This window comes from Urocampus carinirostris, chromosome 15 (genome assembly GCF_059441175.1).
Source record: "Urocampus carinirostris isolate Australia breed hairy pipefish chromosome 15, RoL_Ucar_1.0, whole genome shotgun sequence".
Classification (NCBI taxonomy): Eukaryota; Metazoa; Chordata; class Actinopteri; order Syngnathiformes; family Syngnathidae; genus Urocampus; species Urocampus carinirostris.
In genome coordinates this window covers 37,899,962-37,918,312 of record NC_142363.1, presented here as the reverse complement: position 1 = coordinate 37,918,312, position 18,351 = coordinate 37,899,962, and the positions used below count along the sequence as shown (strand labels likewise).

At 40.7% G+C, this 18,351-nt stretch overlaps 1 protein-coding gene and 1 long non-coding RNA gene across 2 annotated transcripts in view; one reads left to right on the top strand and one right to left on the bottom strand.

The window, feature by feature from the left end:
• The window catches only part of LOC148352363 (heparan-sulfate 6-O-sulfotransferase 1-A-like), an 83,236-nt gene extending 67,793 nt beyond the window's left edge, over positions 1–15,443 (top strand). Inside the window, exons 2-4 of the mRNA XM_088354155.1 lie at positions 8,235–8,457; positions 9,473–9,721; positions 11,495–15,443. Of these exons, the coding sequence (XP_088210281.1) occupies positions 8,235–8,457; positions 9,473–9,721; positions 11,495–11,776 (754 nt within the window). The 3' untranslated portion in view covers positions 11,777–15,443. The remainder of the gene's footprint in view (positions 1–8,234; positions 8,458–9,472; positions 9,722–11,494) is intronic.
• The window catches only part of LOC148352362 (uncharacterized), an 89,804-nt gene extending 71,453 nt beyond the window's left edge, over positions 1–18,351 (bottom strand). Inside the window, exons 1-3 of the long non-coding RNA XR_015852847.1 lie at positions 18,020–18,351; positions 15,603–15,731; positions 8,281–8,439 (exon numbers count right to left, since the gene is read on the bottom strand). This is a non-coding gene — a long non-coding RNA (uncharacterized LOC148352362). The remainder of the gene's footprint in view (positions 1–8,280; positions 8,440–15,602; positions 15,732–18,019) is intronic.

The window sequence follows — 18,351 nt, the reverse complement described above, 5'->3', positions numbered from 1 at the left end:
GATCTGCATTTATACAGTGCTTTTCAAGTCAATGACTTCCCAAAGCGCTTTCCATTGCGCTACACATTTCCCAATAGCGGCCGTGATCTGTGCAGCCATGTATGGCGCTAACCTGCATATTGGGGGTATTGGGGGTTCAGTGTCTTACTCAAGGACACTTCGACACGTAACCCGGACAAGCCGGGATTCGAACTGGGATCCCTTGATCTCAAGACGAGCGCTCTACCTCCTGAGCTACTGATTTGGCCCAATTTGAACTCGTAGAAATATACTATATTTCGACTACATTTGGATCAAATTGGACAAACTAAAAATAACAACTCGATTTGGACTTGAACTGGACCAAATTCAGCTAATCAAAAACAAAAGCAACTATGTTTGAACCAAATTGGACAGGTTGAAAACATAATCGACTATATTTGGACTAAATTTGGATCAAATTGGACTAGTTAAAAATAAGGACGACTATATTTGGACTGGATTGGATCAAATGGGATCAGTTCAAAAAACGGAGACTAGATTCGACTAGTGAAAAAAAGACTAGTTAAAAATATAAGCAAGTAGATTTGGACTAAATATGGTCCACATTGGCACCATGGCGGCGCAGTGGTTCGCACATGTGCGGCACAGTTCTGAGGTCATGAGATCAAACCTCCTGTGTGGAGTTTGCATGTTCTCCCCGTGCTTGCATGGGTTTCCTCTGGGAGCTCCGGTTTCTTCCCACATTCCAAAAACATGCATGTTAGGTTAATTGGTCCAAATTGTCCCTAGGTGAATCGTCTGTCCCTGTGAGCCCTGCGACTGGCTGGCAACCAGTTAAGGTTGTCCCTTGCCCACTGCCCGAAGATAGCTGGGATGGGCTCCGGCACCCCCGCGACCCTACTGAGGATAAGCGGTGCAGATAATGGATGGACGGTCCACATTGGACACGCAACACAACCTAATTTTAGACGGCCAATTGTAGACAAAATCAAGTCCAGAACTGACCATACCAGCCCATCAAACCCCATGTTGGGTTTTTTGTTTTTCATTCGTTTCTTCCCCTTCTCTCATTGTTTGCATGCGATCCTCATAAAAATATGGAAACCAATAGATCTCTGCCCATTTTTACTTTAAGACACAATTTCTTTTCATCCGAGTGGTTTTTGACAACGATCGGATCATGTTAAGTTACTTATTCCTCTCCTTTCAGTCATCGTCACTATGATATGGAAACCTAACAATGTTTGGGTGCTTTTAGTTAGAGCAAAAACTTTTTGTGTGATTATAAGAAATATCAGATCGCATTTGATGGCGATGTTGTGCATAAATGTGAGGGACTTAAGGTTCAGATCTACAAAATGAATACTTTGTTTTGGGCGTGATTTCCCAACTGTAATTGTCATGAAACTTTGGAAAAGCTGTGCGATGGTCAGGACCGCGATCGTTGCACTGGAAAGGAAACACCGACATGTGTACGGCAGATACTCGCCGTTGCCCCCGGCCTTTCCTTTGCTCCGTGTCTTTAAGACGGACAAAAAAAAAGTGAAGCGAGGGAGTCGTCTACGCCCCGAGGCCGGCATCGATCGACTCGCCGGGAAGAAAAGACGACCCCGGAGTCGGCGGAGGCCGAGGTGTCGATACCCGTCCGTCTCCGTGCTCGTTATCGGACGGCGCCGACAGTTTCCTTCTCCTCGACCGCCGATGTTTACATTTATTCATGCGGAGTCCGAAGGCGAGACGTTGACTCGTGCGGTCTAGATGATCTTATTCGATTTGGGATTTTACCTCTTCAAATTGACTGCGATATTCATCGTTGACAAGACTCACATCGTTGGAATCACTCCATATACGTGGCGTTTGCATGCAGGAGCCGTAACATAACAAATAACCTCGATACCAAAACGAGTGACATCGTTACGGGAAAAGACATTTGCGCATTTCACTTCTGACATTGATAAAAGGATGATTTCATTTATGTCACCAAAATCAACAACGTACCGTGCAAGTTTGCTTCCAAAGTGAGCTCCGTGGCTGCGTCCCGTCTGTTTACGAGCATATGAAGATTCCCAGAAGCATAGACTCACACTATATATGGATGTAAACAACTGTTGCGTTCTCGTCTACGGAGCAGAAAATAAAACAGAAATTTCCCGGAGAAATCTACCAATTACACAAGGCTTTTGGGATTGTAAGCCAGAGTTAGCGTGTATCATTCATCTATTCATCTTTTTGTTCATACTACAAGTCCCACGGTGCTTTGCAGCATTAAGATGTCTGGGAATAGGGAAAATGTATGTATAGATAGCAGGAGGGTTAGGGAACAGATTATCCACAAAAATCAAGAGAATACTCTAGTATACCTTTATAATATAATTTTGGACTAGTGTCCTTTAAAAGTAAATGGAGTGTTTATTTTTCATTAATGATGATTTTATTGACTGTCTTTACATCACATGGGTTTAGAATTGAGAGTAGTAAATCTATTAGGCACGTGTTTCCAGGGGGTCTGCGCGAAGAAGTGGAGTAGTAAGAAAATATTTTTCTGAAGTACTTGAAAAAAAGATTTTTCCTCTATCCTGCCATGTCTCTCATTTTAGCTACCCTTTGCTGAACCCAGCCCAGATGAGTGATTCGGACAGCGCCGCTGACCAGCCCTACGGTGCCGGTAGTTTAGTTGAAAGAGAGAAAGAAGAGGCGTGGCACAAGAGGCAGGAGTGGACTTGATTCTGACTGTGGTCGCGTCGTTTTAAAGTGTCAACTCGAATGTCAGTGAAGAGGTGAAGTCGCCGCATCCAGCTCTACATTATCGGCGAGAGTTGAGCTTGGGGGTCCGCGACCTTCTTAACGACTTAGAGGGGTCTGAGCCCGGGTCGACTTTGGGAACCTCTGCTTCATTGTTGATTTAAATGACTTAATGCCATTAGAGTCCACAATTGTTTTCAAATCATTTGGTCAAGGTCCTTTGTCCTGTGGAATTTTGCCGCTATCGTGCGGGCTCTATAGGCGAATACAAAGGCTTCGGTGGATGAAACGCCTCCATCGATAATCGTGTTAATATCTTGTCAGTCACTCATTTATTGCCCAAGATATCTCCTCAAAACACCAATTCTAGAATGTGGAGATTTTACGGTTTTTGGAGAAGGTCGTTATCGCTCTTTGTCGAAATATTGTATTTTTTTTAGTTGAGCTATTAAAATGAGGGGGATTTTTGCAGACATCCCTCCCTGCTTATTGTGCATTGTCATTAAACATTTCCCACTGGAAATAATATCCAGCTAATTATTTGCCAGCCTCTAACAGTCACCCCCATAAAACCTTTATTCACCGTGCAGACCAGCTTTTTTTATGTCCAGCTCATAAGAGGGGAGAAGAGAATTGCGTTCGGATGCCACTAAAATGAAGTATTAAAAAAAAAAAAGCTAGAATGCTAATGCCACAATTTGCCTCATTTGCACAAGGTCGCGGCATCGTAACAGCACAGTAGACCTCTGAGATACAGCGCCATTTTCACTTTATGGCGTAGAATAAAACGTTTTTTTTCGCCCCTCCGACATATCATTTTGCATGCCCGAAAATGCACAACATTAAATCTATTTAAATTGTTTGAAAATAGGTCTGCCATCGGTTGAGGTGGTATAAAAAAGCCGGTTCGCTGTTCGTATGGCCGTAACCAGTCGATCACCGGGACAATAAGTTAAAATAAAAAAGCGATCAAAGTGAGAAAGTCTTCTTAAGGCATGACAATCCTCACAAGCGGAAGGTTTAAATAAGTTTCATTTTTAATCCAGCATCTATTCCCTCTTCCGCATCCACCCACAGACTCCACTGTACCAGCTCAAGTCACGTCACTTGAAAAAAATGTTATTCTTCCTTTACATGTATATCTATTTATAATGTTTCATCAAATGCACCTATATGACACATAATTAGTATGGACTATCATTTCTTTAATTTGGGGTACTGGAGGTCCAGAAGATATCAGTTTGCATCACTTGAGGTTACTATCCCCCGCTGTACAACAATTTCACTTTGGCGATCCCCAACTCGGAAGGGATTGGTGTCGTATCCCGGGATCTTCCGTATCTGGACAGGAGCCGACGCCCGAAGGGGCAAGCGTGCGGTGGAGAGTCATTTTGGTGGTTTGGGCAGGCGCTGATGAAGCCCAACTTGAAACCACAAGAGGAGAGAGCTTGGTGCGTCGGGCGCTTTTTACAACTAATCCTTTGCGACTCTCAGGACTGCCTTCTCCGCCTCCTTCGTGTTTTCCTTGATGCCGCTTCAGACCGGGGAATTTATTCCCACCGGGAAGAATATTCTCACTCACACTTTTTCGACATCAAATTTTTCAGTAGGTGTAGAAAGCTAATATGTACAAAAAAGTCTCTCTGCTGACGGAAGCGAGATCCCGATTCTTTTCACCAACGACCCCCTCCCCCTTCCGCAGAGCCTTTCTGCAGGGGTATGCAGGCTGGGAACGGGAAGGGAAATGTCATCGCTGATTTAATGGGCACGCTCTCACGTGCACGCTCTCACGTGCACGCTCCAGACTCGGGGGAACATTAGGAACGGTGATAATGTCATCGGAGGAATCCCAACAATGCGGGCGGCTCCCGTTTTAATGCGCCCTTCTTCCCCCGGCGTCAGCAGGAAACATAAAGAAGAGATCGATGGGATTTGGGGCGGGTTTTGAGTCGGGAGTTCACCCAGAAAAAAAAGAATCTTGTACGATTAGTCTTTATTTGAAAAGACAGCTTTATTTCTACCCGTTTTGCCGTCTAGTCAAAAAAACCTCTTTGTCCACCAAAGAATCATATCTTGATTTGTTTTCAAAATCAAATTACAATCTGGATTATTTTACTAAAACATGGCTGATTAAGAACATCTTTCTTTTTTAGACTATCAACAAAAGAATAAAGACACGCATTATTAATATATAGATATACAAATAGAAAAACATTGGAGCACATTTGAGACCATTTTACCTTGCCAACTTGAAAAACATTGTTTGCAAGACCTTATGTCCATCCTTCATGTTTTACCCCCAAAAATATATATATGAAAATTTAGGAAATGTATACACTTTCTAGGCGAGGTTTAATTACAAAACATGTCATTGAGATTTGCGTGATTTAGCATGCATCAAGGCAAAAGAAATCAAAAACTAGCAATAGTAGCTATGCCCTGTGCACACAAAGCTAGCATTATTACTCTTAAGGTCTGTGACACGGGCAATAGCTGTCAAATGTATTTGCGATGACTGCTGAAGTGAAAGCTAGTGACTAAAGCCAAACTAGCAACCAAAGTGATGCTATTTCCTACTGCGAATATAGGAGACGTATCCAGGACAGGAAGGCAAAAACTCAGCCGTGGAAAGACAGTCGTCAGAAATACTACAAAAATGCTACTCCAGAAATATTACAACACACAAAAATACAAGTACAGTAATATTGCAAAAATGCTAAAGAAATACAACAAAATACTACTAGGGAAATACTACAAATACTTCAGCAGCAGTACAAAAACACAACTGAGTACTTTAAAAATACTTCTACATTAATACGAAAAAACACCACTATAGTCATACTATAATAAAAAAATACGAGTGCAGAATTAGTATGGCGGACTCCAAAAATACAAGTACAGTTGTATGACAAAAATGCTAAAGAAATACTGCAAAATACTACAACAGAAATACTACCAAAAACTACAGCAATACTACAACTGATGATTTGACGAGCTTTCGAATTTTGGAGCCCAATCTTGCAAAAACTTTCGGAAATGCATCTACTTTCTGGACAGCGTTTGAAAAAAATACTTAGAGTGATGATTCACCATAAAAAATAACACACTTACTAGCATTAACAATTATCAACAGTGTTAACAATGATTGCATTATTACTCGTTGTCTGTAACTCGGGCAGCAGCCACTAAACTGATTAGTAATCACTACTCGCATGATGCTATTTACTAATACAGCTAGCGACCCCGTTAACAGATTTTATTTTGTTTTTGCGGTTAAATCTAGACCAGGAACTCAAAATCATTTTGGGGGATCACAATCTGGAGTCCTTCATGATCTGGGTTATTAACAAATCAACGCTATTTTGCTTATGCAGCTAACTGCTACTTAACCAGAAATATGACTTTAATACATGTCATCATCTTGCGTCCTTTTCGGACGAACATCGGCATATGATAAAAAGAAATCATGAAAACAATTTTCATGGATTAAAGTATGTGTGTAGCATTGCATTTTCTTAATTAAAATTTTTTTACATTTATTTATTCCCTAGGCCAGGGGTCGGGAACCTTTTTGACCCAAAGAATCATATAAAGATGATATTTGCATTTTTTGAGAGAAAAATATATTTTAAAGGCAAAATTGAGCAAAACCACCCTACCCGCTCTCCAGACAAAATCTCATTTTATTTCACTTTGTGACAATAAATGTTTGGATAAAACTAACGAAATAAGAATAATGCGGGAGCCTGTGTCCTATATCCACAAATAACTCGTCTCCTTTACACAATTACTTAAGTTTTTTTTGACCTTCATTTTGTATGAATAGTGGTTTCAAAAGAAGGTGCAAGCAGACTTCATTTGTAGAAGTGTCACAAAATACTGCACCGAACAGTTCATACTATTAGCGCTATGTGCGCACCGGGTGCAGATAATGAATAGATGGATGGAGTTTAAAACTTCTGTTAGGTGTCCTGAAATCTTGAGGGCTTCATCATTCACTGAATGACAAAGTATATAGCTATGTCTTTAGGGGCATTGTCCCTAGCTGGGATGGGCTCCAACACCCCCGCAACCCTACTGAGGATAAGCACTGCAGATAATGGATGGATAGATGTATAGTATTGCCTTTACTGTCATTGATATCAACGTTATGAAACATTTTATGTAATAAGATTAGACATGACCCTCTCGGGTAAAACGTCTTATAAGGACTTTGAAGACGAAAAAAGATAATAGACTAACACGATAAATAGGCAAAAAAATAATAATTGCAACATGTTTTTTGGAGATTGGTCGAAGTTCTAATAAAAGTGCAATAAAAAAGAATAGTGCATTGTATCAATAGTGCCATGAAAACAAAATAAGGTACATATAAAAAAGTATATGTTCTATGTTTCGGCCCGGAGCCTTCGCTCTGAAAATGCCGGTCTATTAGTGTCCCAAGAGCCAAGAAGAAATCCGACAGTGTTTTCCATTGGGGGCCCCGGTGCTGTGGAATGCTCTTCCCCCTGAGATCCGATCTTCAACCTCAGTGGAAATGTTTCAATCTAAGCTTAAAACACTTCTATTCTATACCATATGAATAACCAAAATTTGATGTTGACAATATCTGTGTATTATTTGCCCTCATGTCGATTTTAGATCGGGTGATGGTGTCATAATAGTCTGTGCTTTGCAATCATCTGTGCTCTGTGCAGCCCTTGGAGACTCTTTGTGATTAAGGGCCAAACAAATAAATATAACCTGACTTGAGGTTTTTGAGTTTTCCCTTGCTCTGATGTAGGTTCTAGATCAGGGGATGGTGTCATAATAGTCTGTGGTTTGCAATAGTCTTTGATTTGTGCAGCCCTTTGAGACTCTTTGTGATTAAGGACCAAACAAATAAACAGGTCTTGACTTGACTCTGCGCTTATCATAATTGCTGTGTGTATTGCTTGAGTATATTTGTAACTCCGAGCGATGTGTACGCGTGAAAAGGGCTTTAGGTTCCTGACGGCTGCCCGTAGTTTTTGTGTAATAAAGAAAACGGAATCAAATAGGTGACCATTAGAGGATGCATTCTATTCGGTTTGGAATCAAATTATTATTATTTTTTTTGTACGTGAGCACACAAAAGCACAGCTCCTCGAAAAGAGAAGTCAGCGTTGCATGCAGGATGAGTCATCTCCCCTGGTGGGGCCGACCCGACTCTTTTGGAGCTAGAAAAATGTGATCGTGCCAGCAGTTTTATCTCCTTTTCTCATTTTTGATTGGACGACTGAGGCTTTCCCTGCCAAATTTTGCCCCTCTCGCTTTATTTTCCTGCCTGAAGCTCTCATTTATTTGATGCATCATCACATATTACACAACGTTGGCCAAAAGATCCCTTGGCGCCACCTCCTGGCAAGAAGCAGGACTGCGAAGCATTTTATTTTTTAGCGCTCGTTTGAATACTGACTTTTACCCTCTTATTGATTAAACTGTTCCCTTTTGAAGGTTATCTGCTCACGTTGTCATGTCTTGTTTTGCAGGAAGTTCTATTACATCACACTGCTACGGGACCCGGTTTCTCGTTACCTGAGCGAATGGCGTCACGTCCAACGGGGGGCCACCTGGAAAACCTCGTTGCACATGTGCGACGGGCGCACTCCGACGCCGGAGGAGCTGCCTTCCTGTTACGAAGGCTCCGATTGGTCGGGCTGCACCCTGCAGCAGTTCATGGACTGCCCCTACAACCTGGCCAACAACAGACAGGTCAGGCTTCGCGTGAGGAGAAATGCACAAAAACAATACAAGTAACATCAGATTTACGCCAGAAAATCCTCCATTTTTCATCAGCAGATGCTCATTTTTCGATGTCTAGCACAGCAGCATGTAGCAGCTTGACAATGCGTACGACAATTGCGGCAGCCAGTCAGCACAGCAATAATAATAATATTTCTTTTCAAAGCATCTTTTAGGACATCCAAGGTCGCTCTACACAGAATAAAAACAGCGACATCATTAAAAACAGACAATAACTACAACAAAGGGTTTGCCGGATAGGAAAAGTTGGGTGTTAGCTATAAAGCAGTGGAAAGAGATGTTAAAATTTACAGAAGATATGGCAGTAGGTTAAGAAGAGGGGAGGCCCCAGGACAGAGCCCTGGGGCACACCTGTTATAACTGGACACAGGTTAAAGGAGAACGACTTGAGATGTATGAACTAAATACTGTCTTGTGAGGGATGAAACCGTTGGAGGGGTTGTGGGTGAAGCCCATTGAGAGTACTGAGGAAGATGGGGTGAGACATTGTATCGCAGGCGGCACTCAGTCAATGTAATCCACCAATATTTACGACAACAGCCAGCAGATTCTCATTTTTTCCAGCAAATGCAATTTTTTTTTCTGATGCTATTTATTTATTTTTATCCAGGGTCTGGCGACACATACGACCATTTTTGCAGCCGACCGGCACACTTATCTATCACAACACTCAGTACTCTGACAAAATATCTTCTCGGTAGCAAATAGCGCCATTGTTTATGAAATGATTTATATCTTATATGTATTTTAAAAAAACTGACATTTTTGATGAATCGGCATTGCCATAAATTGTGCAATTTTGTTTTATTTTATTGATATTTATTTCCCATGTTAACTCACCCGAAAAAAATAATTTTCTTCAATCATTTTCAAAGATATCAATAGAATATTTATTCAACGATACACATTCTGTTCTTCTTCCTTTCGTATTGGATGCAATTTGGATGGTATTTTTGCGCTTCAGGTGCGCATGCTGGCGGACCTGAGCCTGGTGGGCTGCTACAACATGTCCACGGTCCCGGAGAAGCGTCGGGCCCAGCTCCTCCTGGACTCGGCCAAGAAGAACCTCCGCGACATGGCTTTCTTCGGCCTGACGGAGTACCAGAGAAAAACCCAGTTCCTCTTCGAGCGCACCTTCCGTCTGCGCTTCATTCGGCCCTTCGTGCAGTACAACAGCACGCGTGCCGCCGGCGTGGACCTGGACAACGCCACGGTGAGGACGGCGTCATTCGGAGGAATAGAAAAACAGAAAAAAAACATTCTCTGTTCTGCATTTCGTCGAGGGGATAACGATTGGGCGAAAAGATACCACCAAAAATATCATGTTAGCTGCTAAAGAAGTGGCGGGCAACTCATTGTAGTCGGGGCCCCCATTGGGTTCAAAATACATGCAGACATCTACAGGTTATATTTCTTTTGAAATAGATTAGTTTCATCAAGGGCAGCACGGTGGGACAGTGGTTAGCGCGTGTGCAGCACAGTTCTGAGGTCATGAGATTGAACCTCCTGTGTGGAGTTTGCATGTTCTCCCCGTGCTTGCGTGAGTTTCCTCCCACTTTCCAAAGAGGTGAATTGGCCGCTCCAAATTGTCCTTAGGTGTGAATGAACGAACGAATTGCCTGTCCCTGTGTGCCCTGCGATTGGCTGGCAAGCAGTTCAGGGTGTCCCCTGCCCACTGCCCGAAGACAGCCGGGATGGGCTCCGGCGCCCCCGCGGCCCTAATGAGGATAAGCAGTGCAGATAATGGATGGATGGGTGGATAGTTTCATCAAATTGGTTTGGAAACAATCACAATTAAAGCAAAACAATGTGTTAGGACCCTGTTGGAAGGACATTGTTTGATATTTAGTTTTGTAGTATTACTGTAGTTTTATTTTTTATAGTATTTTTTCAAGTTGGATTTTTGTTGTCATTCTGTAGTATTTTCGTAGTATGTCTGCTGTAGTATTTTCATAGCCTTTCCGTAGCCGTATTTTTGGGGTATTTTCTGTAGTATATGCATAGTACATTTTATGCGGCAGTAGCTCAGTAGCTTAATCGTTTTAGGATTAAGGGATCCCAGTTGGAATCCCGGCTTGTCCGTATTACATGTCGAAGTGTCCTTGGGTCCGATACTGAACCCCCAATACCCCCAATAAGCAGGTTAGCGCCTTACATTGCTGCACAGATCACGGCCGCTATTGGGAAATGTGAAGCGCTTTGGGAGGTCATTGACTTAAAAAGCGCTATAGAAATGGAGATCATTTCATTTCATTTCATTTCATTATTGCAGTACTACTTCAGTACTTTTGTAGTATTTAGACAGTAGAACTTTTGTAGAATGAACGCAGTTGTATTTTTGCAGTTTTTGTGTCGTAATACTTCTGCAAGTAGAATTTTGTCGTTTTTCTGTAGTAATATTTCTCTACTGTAGTGGGATTTTATGAGTATTTCTGTAGCTTTCTTCCCGTAGTGTTTCCATAGAAGCATTTTTATCGTTTTTCTTTAGTATTTCTGTAATATTACTGTCGTTGTGTTTATGGGGTAATGTTACTGTAGTAGTTTGAATGATAGCATTACTGCAGTAGTATTTTTTATTATCTTTACAGTATTGTTTTCTTTTTAGATTGAAATGAAAGCAAGGTAATATAAGCTCCCAGTTTATTAAGGGACAATGTGTAATATTAAGTGTCTCCCAGAAGTACAAAAATACATTGATTTGAACATTAGGAAAAAGTACATGAATTACCAAACCAAAGTTCATTTTTATTTTTAAAATAATCATAGGTTCTTTTACCCAAGGTACCTGCTCTGTTTTTTGGCATCTTTCTGCTACGCTGTGCTCATATAAAACATAAAACAATACAGTGCCATCTGGTGGTGAAATATGACACACTGGGGCTTCAACCTCGTGCGTTTTGTGACGGACACGAAATCATGAAACATTTGTCGGACGTTAATGGTCAAAATACCAAAAGTGAATAAAAATCGTGGTTTTTTTCGGCAGGTCCAGCGCATCGAGGAGCTGAACGAGCTGGACATGGATCTCTACGACTACGCCCGGGATCTTTTTCAGCAGCGCTACCAGTACACCCGGCAGCAGGAGCGCCGCTCGCAACGCCTCAAGAACCACATGCAGCAGGGCCGTCCCGGATCGTGGCCCCCGGCGCGTCGGGCCCCGGGCCGGGAGCCCGACGACCCGGAGGAGGACAGGACGGAGGCGGCCGGGACGGGGGGAAGCCGGCTCCCTACCGAGGACTACATGAGCCAGATTATCAACCGCTGGTAGCCGGCCGAGACCGCTCTTGCATTTCAAGTGACCCTTTCCGGACGGAAAAAAAGGAAAAGGATTGGGCTGAGCGGTCGCTATGACAACCGGGGACCGGCTGGCGCTCGCCCTTATTTTTAAACGCGCCGTCTCGGAACTTTTTCTTCCTGGAATGTGTGAATCGTTCGGACGGCGGAGGATCCGTCTACTTCCTACGACTCGGGACCGTCGGAACTTTTTTGGTGTCCTTTTTATTCCGTTTCTTTTTTTAAAGCAAATGTATGATAACACTGAGACCAACGTGACTGCCTGAAGTTTTTTTTGTTTTGTTTTGTTTCCTGACCCATCTGAAGCCGGGTGAAAATTGACCTCATGCAATGTCCAAAATACAGATCGTTTAATTGCACAAATACACGATTAAATCCTGTATTCTTTGGTATTAATAGATTTGACAAGAGGTTCAAGGATACACTCGTTTGCACGAACGGATATGAAACAATCTTACTTCATATTTTGCTCGTATGGTAGCAATAGTACAGAAGATCTCCAGGATATGACGCGAATCCATTCAGGCCTTTTTTTTGCAAGACAAAATTGCCATATAGAGGGGGATAAGGTTTTGTACACACAAAATACTGTTTTGTTTATGTGGTATAGTGAGGAAAATGCCTTAAAGAGGGGCTGAAAAAACAGCCTCTTCCACACCTTTAAGTGAAAATACCGCAGGGCAGGAGACCCTATCCGGGGGCTCTACCGTTTAGCATGAAATGAAAAGCGCCTTAACGAGGACCGCAAACAAAAACAAACATTTCGACGAGCGCGATAGAAATGTAAACTAGTGCATGAATCTGAGGATTGATACCGAGGAAATCCCGATGCCTACATAGTGAATAAAACTTCTATTAGTTGATAGTTGAGTGCTACAAGTGCTAGTAGCGCAGGGGTGCTCATGTTTTTTTAGCATACCAGCGACTTACAAAAAATAGTATTTTCAAATGTACCGAGGGTTTTTAGTACATTCTTTTACGACAACAAGAACAAAAACAGATAAAGATTGGAGGAATGGATTACTGACCATATTTCTCATTCCACGCTTAAATAAATACAACTAACCAAAAGTACATAATACAATAGTCCAATTTTAATAAATATCAACCCAATACCTTATTTATATGTTTTTGTCTAAACGTGCAAAAAATGATAAGTAATGGCGTACTGCAGTTTGGTGAATTGATTTTAACATACTGTACCTGATTTATTTTTGTAAGGCGTAAGGATAAACTCCAATGTCATACATTTTACAATATTGAAATACAATGTATTCATTACATATAATGTGAAATCTTCATCAAATAATCCTCAAAAGTTTCCGTCGAAAAACATTTATAATTCAACATTTGAAGGTCTCCGATTCGTTACTGCGCCGCATGTGCGGCGTTGATGTTCATGCTGCGTTTAACCACTGGATGGCTGCGTGCTGCAACAAATACAAGGCACGGAATAGATTTGATCTGCATAAGGAGCACCCCTGTACTACAAACAAAATGTTCTCGCCACTTCTAGTAGCATGCTCGTGTCAACCAGTACAGCGTTTGCCCTCACGAGAGTCGATCCTAATCATCCTACTGGCGCAAAAATACCACAAACGGGATCTGAACGGCGTCAATTTATGGAACAAGACAATATATTCTGGCATGTCTTTTCTTTGGTTTCTTTTTTAGTTGGCGTCAGTCAGAGTTAGCTGAAGCGAAGCCTTCCCTGGCGCAGTTGCGGGCGCCAGTTCTCACCTGCAGGCTTTTGACAGCCAATTAGCAGGGCTCGCACCCGTCGGGTGGGCGGCCGGGGGGCATGAAAGCGGCGGCTGAGGCACACAAAGAGGGAAATGGGCGCAAGGTGCGGCGTGTGGGCCATTTGCGCGTCCCCGCCGAGAGCACCGCGTCCCGATTCGATGTTATTGCGCTAGCTCGGTGATTCCCAACATTTTGCAGCAAACGTGATTAAAATGATTTCAAGGGATCTCTTTAACCATCTGGATTCCCTTCTGACGCGTTTCTTTAAATTTGTTGACCCAAAAATGCCACTATGCACCAATAAAAGTCAACTTTTTGATTAGGAAGCTAATGAACAGTCTGATAGAAAAATAGTTTGATGGCGCCATTTCAACGATTTTCAACTTTACCCACGTGTAAACATGCAATAAGACAATACGAACAACAACAAGGCCAAAAAAAGCATGCATATAAAATACAGAGAGGTTAAAGTGAAGTATAAGGCGATATCTAAATAGAGCAGATTAGGATTGATTTGGCAGAAGGCAGAGTGTTGGGAAGGAGTAGTCCAGGGAGAGAATCCTGACAGCCTGATGGAAGAAGCTATCCTTGAGCCTGTTGGTTCTGGATTTCAGACTCTAATTAGCCAATGTATTCATCGTTGAATTGAATTGTCCTTTAAGTTGCAGCAAATACATCGTTTCATTTGATGAGTACATTATTGTTCCAAACAGAACCCTGAAGCCTCTCGGTAGAACGGTAGAACAACCCAGGCTAAACTTGGTAGAAGCTATTAGCTCGTAGCACCATCTTGTGAGTCTTATACACAAAGCGCTGCGTGAGGATAACCGAGTACCTCAGAAAATATTTGAAAAAACTGGACATAGGATTATGCAAATGCTGAATTGAGAATCATTGCCATGAAAATCAAATGGATTGGTTGAGTTCAAGAAATGAGAACGTTTGTTTTGGGACATTCTGCATTCAAATGGTTTTGTTTTTACTGCTCACTGTATGTAGTGTGTGTAAATAATGTCAAGTCTGCCTTTGTAAATAGTTGACCGAATGAGCGAGGACTTTCATGACATTTTTCGTTGTTTCATCCACCTTGTTGCCGTAGCGACCAAATCACTCTTTTGACACCCCAATGAGTTCAGTCTTAAAAAAATGACTGGGTTGGGTTTTGATGGGATTGTACAATGTAGATTTTCAATGTAGCAAAAGAACGATTATAGCTCGGTTTTAACCTTTGGATCAAATAATCGAAATGAATTCAATCTACGACCGGGAAGCAAATTTGAACTGTCCCACATTTCAAATGATTTCAGAAGCTCTAGAAAAGTTTTTGGGGGTACGGCATAAAATAATTACCAATAATTAAACAGACTAATAATTCTACATTTATTCATTTTCGGCGTGTATTTAGACAAATTAAATTGTGATTGATAAATGCATTCAAAACCCAACCTAGACTTGAAATTTGTTTTTTAAATGACGTTTTCTTGAAGTTTTTGTATAATTTTTTTTATATTTATTATAATTTGTGCTAAACACACAACTGTATTTTGAGATGAAAGCAGGTTTTATCACAATGAATTAAAATGCTTTTTGTTGCGACCAGAGGCGCCAAAAAGGAATCATGAGGTTGAACGAAGACATCTTTCACAATTATGGCTCCGTCGATTTGTCGGAAATGGGCTAATTCTAACGGTAGCATGGATCAGTGTGATCCCAAACTGCTAATAGCAAAAAATAAAAATCCCAAATGAACTTTACTCGAATAATGTATTTTTTATAAAGATATACAAAAATAGATATTTCTGTGATTTGAGACTTTGTTTCTTGCCCGCCTCTGATTATTTTCTGATTGTGTCCGTGAATCAACAAGTCACCCATTAAAAGATGATATTTCTATATAATTTGGGAGTGATTTTTGGGGTGTCCTTACAGTCTATCGTAGGGTCGGTTACATTTTTCATATGCGGGCCACATGGATTCAAAAATTTGAGGAGGAAAAATAATATTGGAATGGTAAATACAATAAAATCAAAAATACAAACCAGTCTGCAATCACATACCTCAGCAATTGGTTGGTTGGATCCTTGAGCACACAGGTGATGGAGGCACCATTTTCTCTGGTGTGTCTTGGGCAAGTACAGCCTGGTGGCCCCCAGTCCTCTCCAGGCCAACATATGTTTCCACCCGGTCTGAGGAAAAAAGAATGTAGGCCTGTTATTGGGCATTTAAAAAAAATGTTAATGCATTTCTTTGCACATTCCATTTATACAAAAATATATATTTTTGAATTGTACCAAAAAATCTATTAAATTAAATTAAAATCAAAGTAGTGTACATTTCACTTGAAGGCAGAAAATAAGGTCCGATATTTAACAAATAAAAATGTAAAATATCATTGCTCTCTGTCATGTCATATTGCTTTTCATTCCAATTCACAACTGGGAAATGCTACCTTCAGTTTTTGCACGGCCCATTATAAATGGCCATAACTTAAACCATTTCACATTTTAGTGCCCACATTTTTGGATTTTACACACAAATACTTTATTTTCTTCGTCACTAACTCACTATAGGTTATTTACGATAGCACATGTTCATTGACATACCGTCGCTGGTATTTCAGTTGACGCATCTCCATTTCATTGCATTTTTCCACTTTAGTAATTGCAAACCTTCATGTACAAAATTTGAAATACAACAAAAAAGACATACTTTTTTGGGGGAATAGCCGGGACGATACAATACAAGAGAGGAGCGACAATTTAATAGGTAACCCCGAAACGCTCCAGACAAAAAAAAAAACGCACGGTTGGATGTTCCTTGTTGCAATCAGTCCCTTTTGCCCTATAATTCCCATTTACAAATAAGCAGACTTATAAAATTGAGTTGGCCTCTGACCTTATGAGTGACACTACTCTCGACCAATCGCAGGCTTTATTTCTTGCTCCCCAGCTCGCATTAGCCTAAGGTGGGCAGTATTGATAAATCGGATATCCCCTCCTTTAGCTTCGAATACCATAAGCCAGTAGTGACCGATTCAAATGATGATTGACACATTGATTAGACAGTGAAATTCTGAATAGAATGAAACGCAGATGTACGAAGTACATTCAAAATATACCCCAAAATAAATGTGCGCAACGTCACTGGTGATTCATTTTACGCACTATTATTATGCGCAAGTATCCGCAATAGGGATAGGGACGCGGAAGTCAAACATTTACAACTCTTTCTAAATGTTTAAAAAGTCCCCAGAATCATTTTTTGTCTGTATAAGCAGTCACATTGGTGGTTCGTAAAAACAAAAAACCCTTATCAAAGTTAATGATTATTGCAAGAAATTTGCTTCACTTGAAGATTTTTTTGGGGGGGAATCCCAATTTAATGACAAAAGTGAATCGGCATCACTTTTTGTTTATTCTATTTAAGTCAATCGTGTTGCTCACATAAGGATCATTTTCACAACAAACAGATCTTAATTGAAAGTACATGGCAATATGTCAAAAGCAGATAGAAATAAGTACAGGGTTCGTACTCTTATTTCATGGACATATTCAAGCAATCTTAAAGGAAGACTATTTTCCAATTTCTTCAGTATCATTGAAAGGAAAAAAATCAGCAATTTACATATGCTATTTTAATCCTGTGTGTGCATTTATCAAGACAAATGTTTTTTAGATCTAGAGTAAATCTCTCCCCATACAGGTGTCGGGTAAACATGACAGTATTATGACGCTTACATTTTCAGTTGCAGGAAGTTCCTTCCATTACAATTCACAACTGGGAAATGCTACTTTCATTTTTCCAATGACCCATAATAAATGTCCATAATTGATAGGTCATCCTTGTACTATTTCACATTTTAGTGCCATATTTAGGCTTAGCATGCGCTTCTTTGGACAATGTCATACAAACTAATGCCAGCTGCAGTTTATCACGAGGGAAGAAGTGCACCAGAGAGCGGCGTTGGCGTCATTTTAACCCTCCTGCTGTCTTCGGGTCAAAATGACCCACCTCTAAGTTGTTAAAAACCCAGGATTTTTTTTTAATGATATTTCATTATCGTTACATGTAATGACTTTTCCTAGATTGGTCGTAAAAGTAGAAAAAAATAGTGTTTTTAAGCACATCTGTAAGCTGTTTAAAAAAGTACAAAGTTGATCCTTAAAATAAGGTCAACGCAAGGGTTAAGTAGACTTGTTCAAAAACACGAGTTCAAGCATTTGCAAGCACTTTGCTCAAAATTCAAGCACTTTTCAATATTTCAAAACACAACATTAAATTTAAGCATCTTCAAGGATTTCAAGCACCCGTATTAACGAGATTCAAGTCTTCAATCACAATCACATCTGTCAATACAGTTTTAAAAGCAGTTGACAGATTAACACTAGGTGGCACTATTACACCATGTTGGATAAAGCCAAGTTAAACTACTGGGGGGAAATAATGAGCTAAAATAATTGTTAAAAATAATTACCTGGCGATGAAAGTTCCAAAGGTGTTTTCTTCAGTCCACTGCGAATCGAAAGTCTCTCTTTAATTGAAAATCCGTTTCTCATCTTCATGACTTCATAACCCAAGGGTAGCGGGTTAGCGTTAGCATGCTAATCGCTATTAGCGTCTTTGGTCAGACTAAACTCAAAGAAATGAAACTGTGAAGTATTCATATTTGTTACACAAAAAGTACCTCACTTACTCAAAAACTCTCTTTCGTCATGTTTTAGATTTTTTTTTTTACCACATTATGAAAATGCTTGTGTCTAAGCACCAGTTGCCTAATTACTAGTGACTCGAACATACGATTTACGG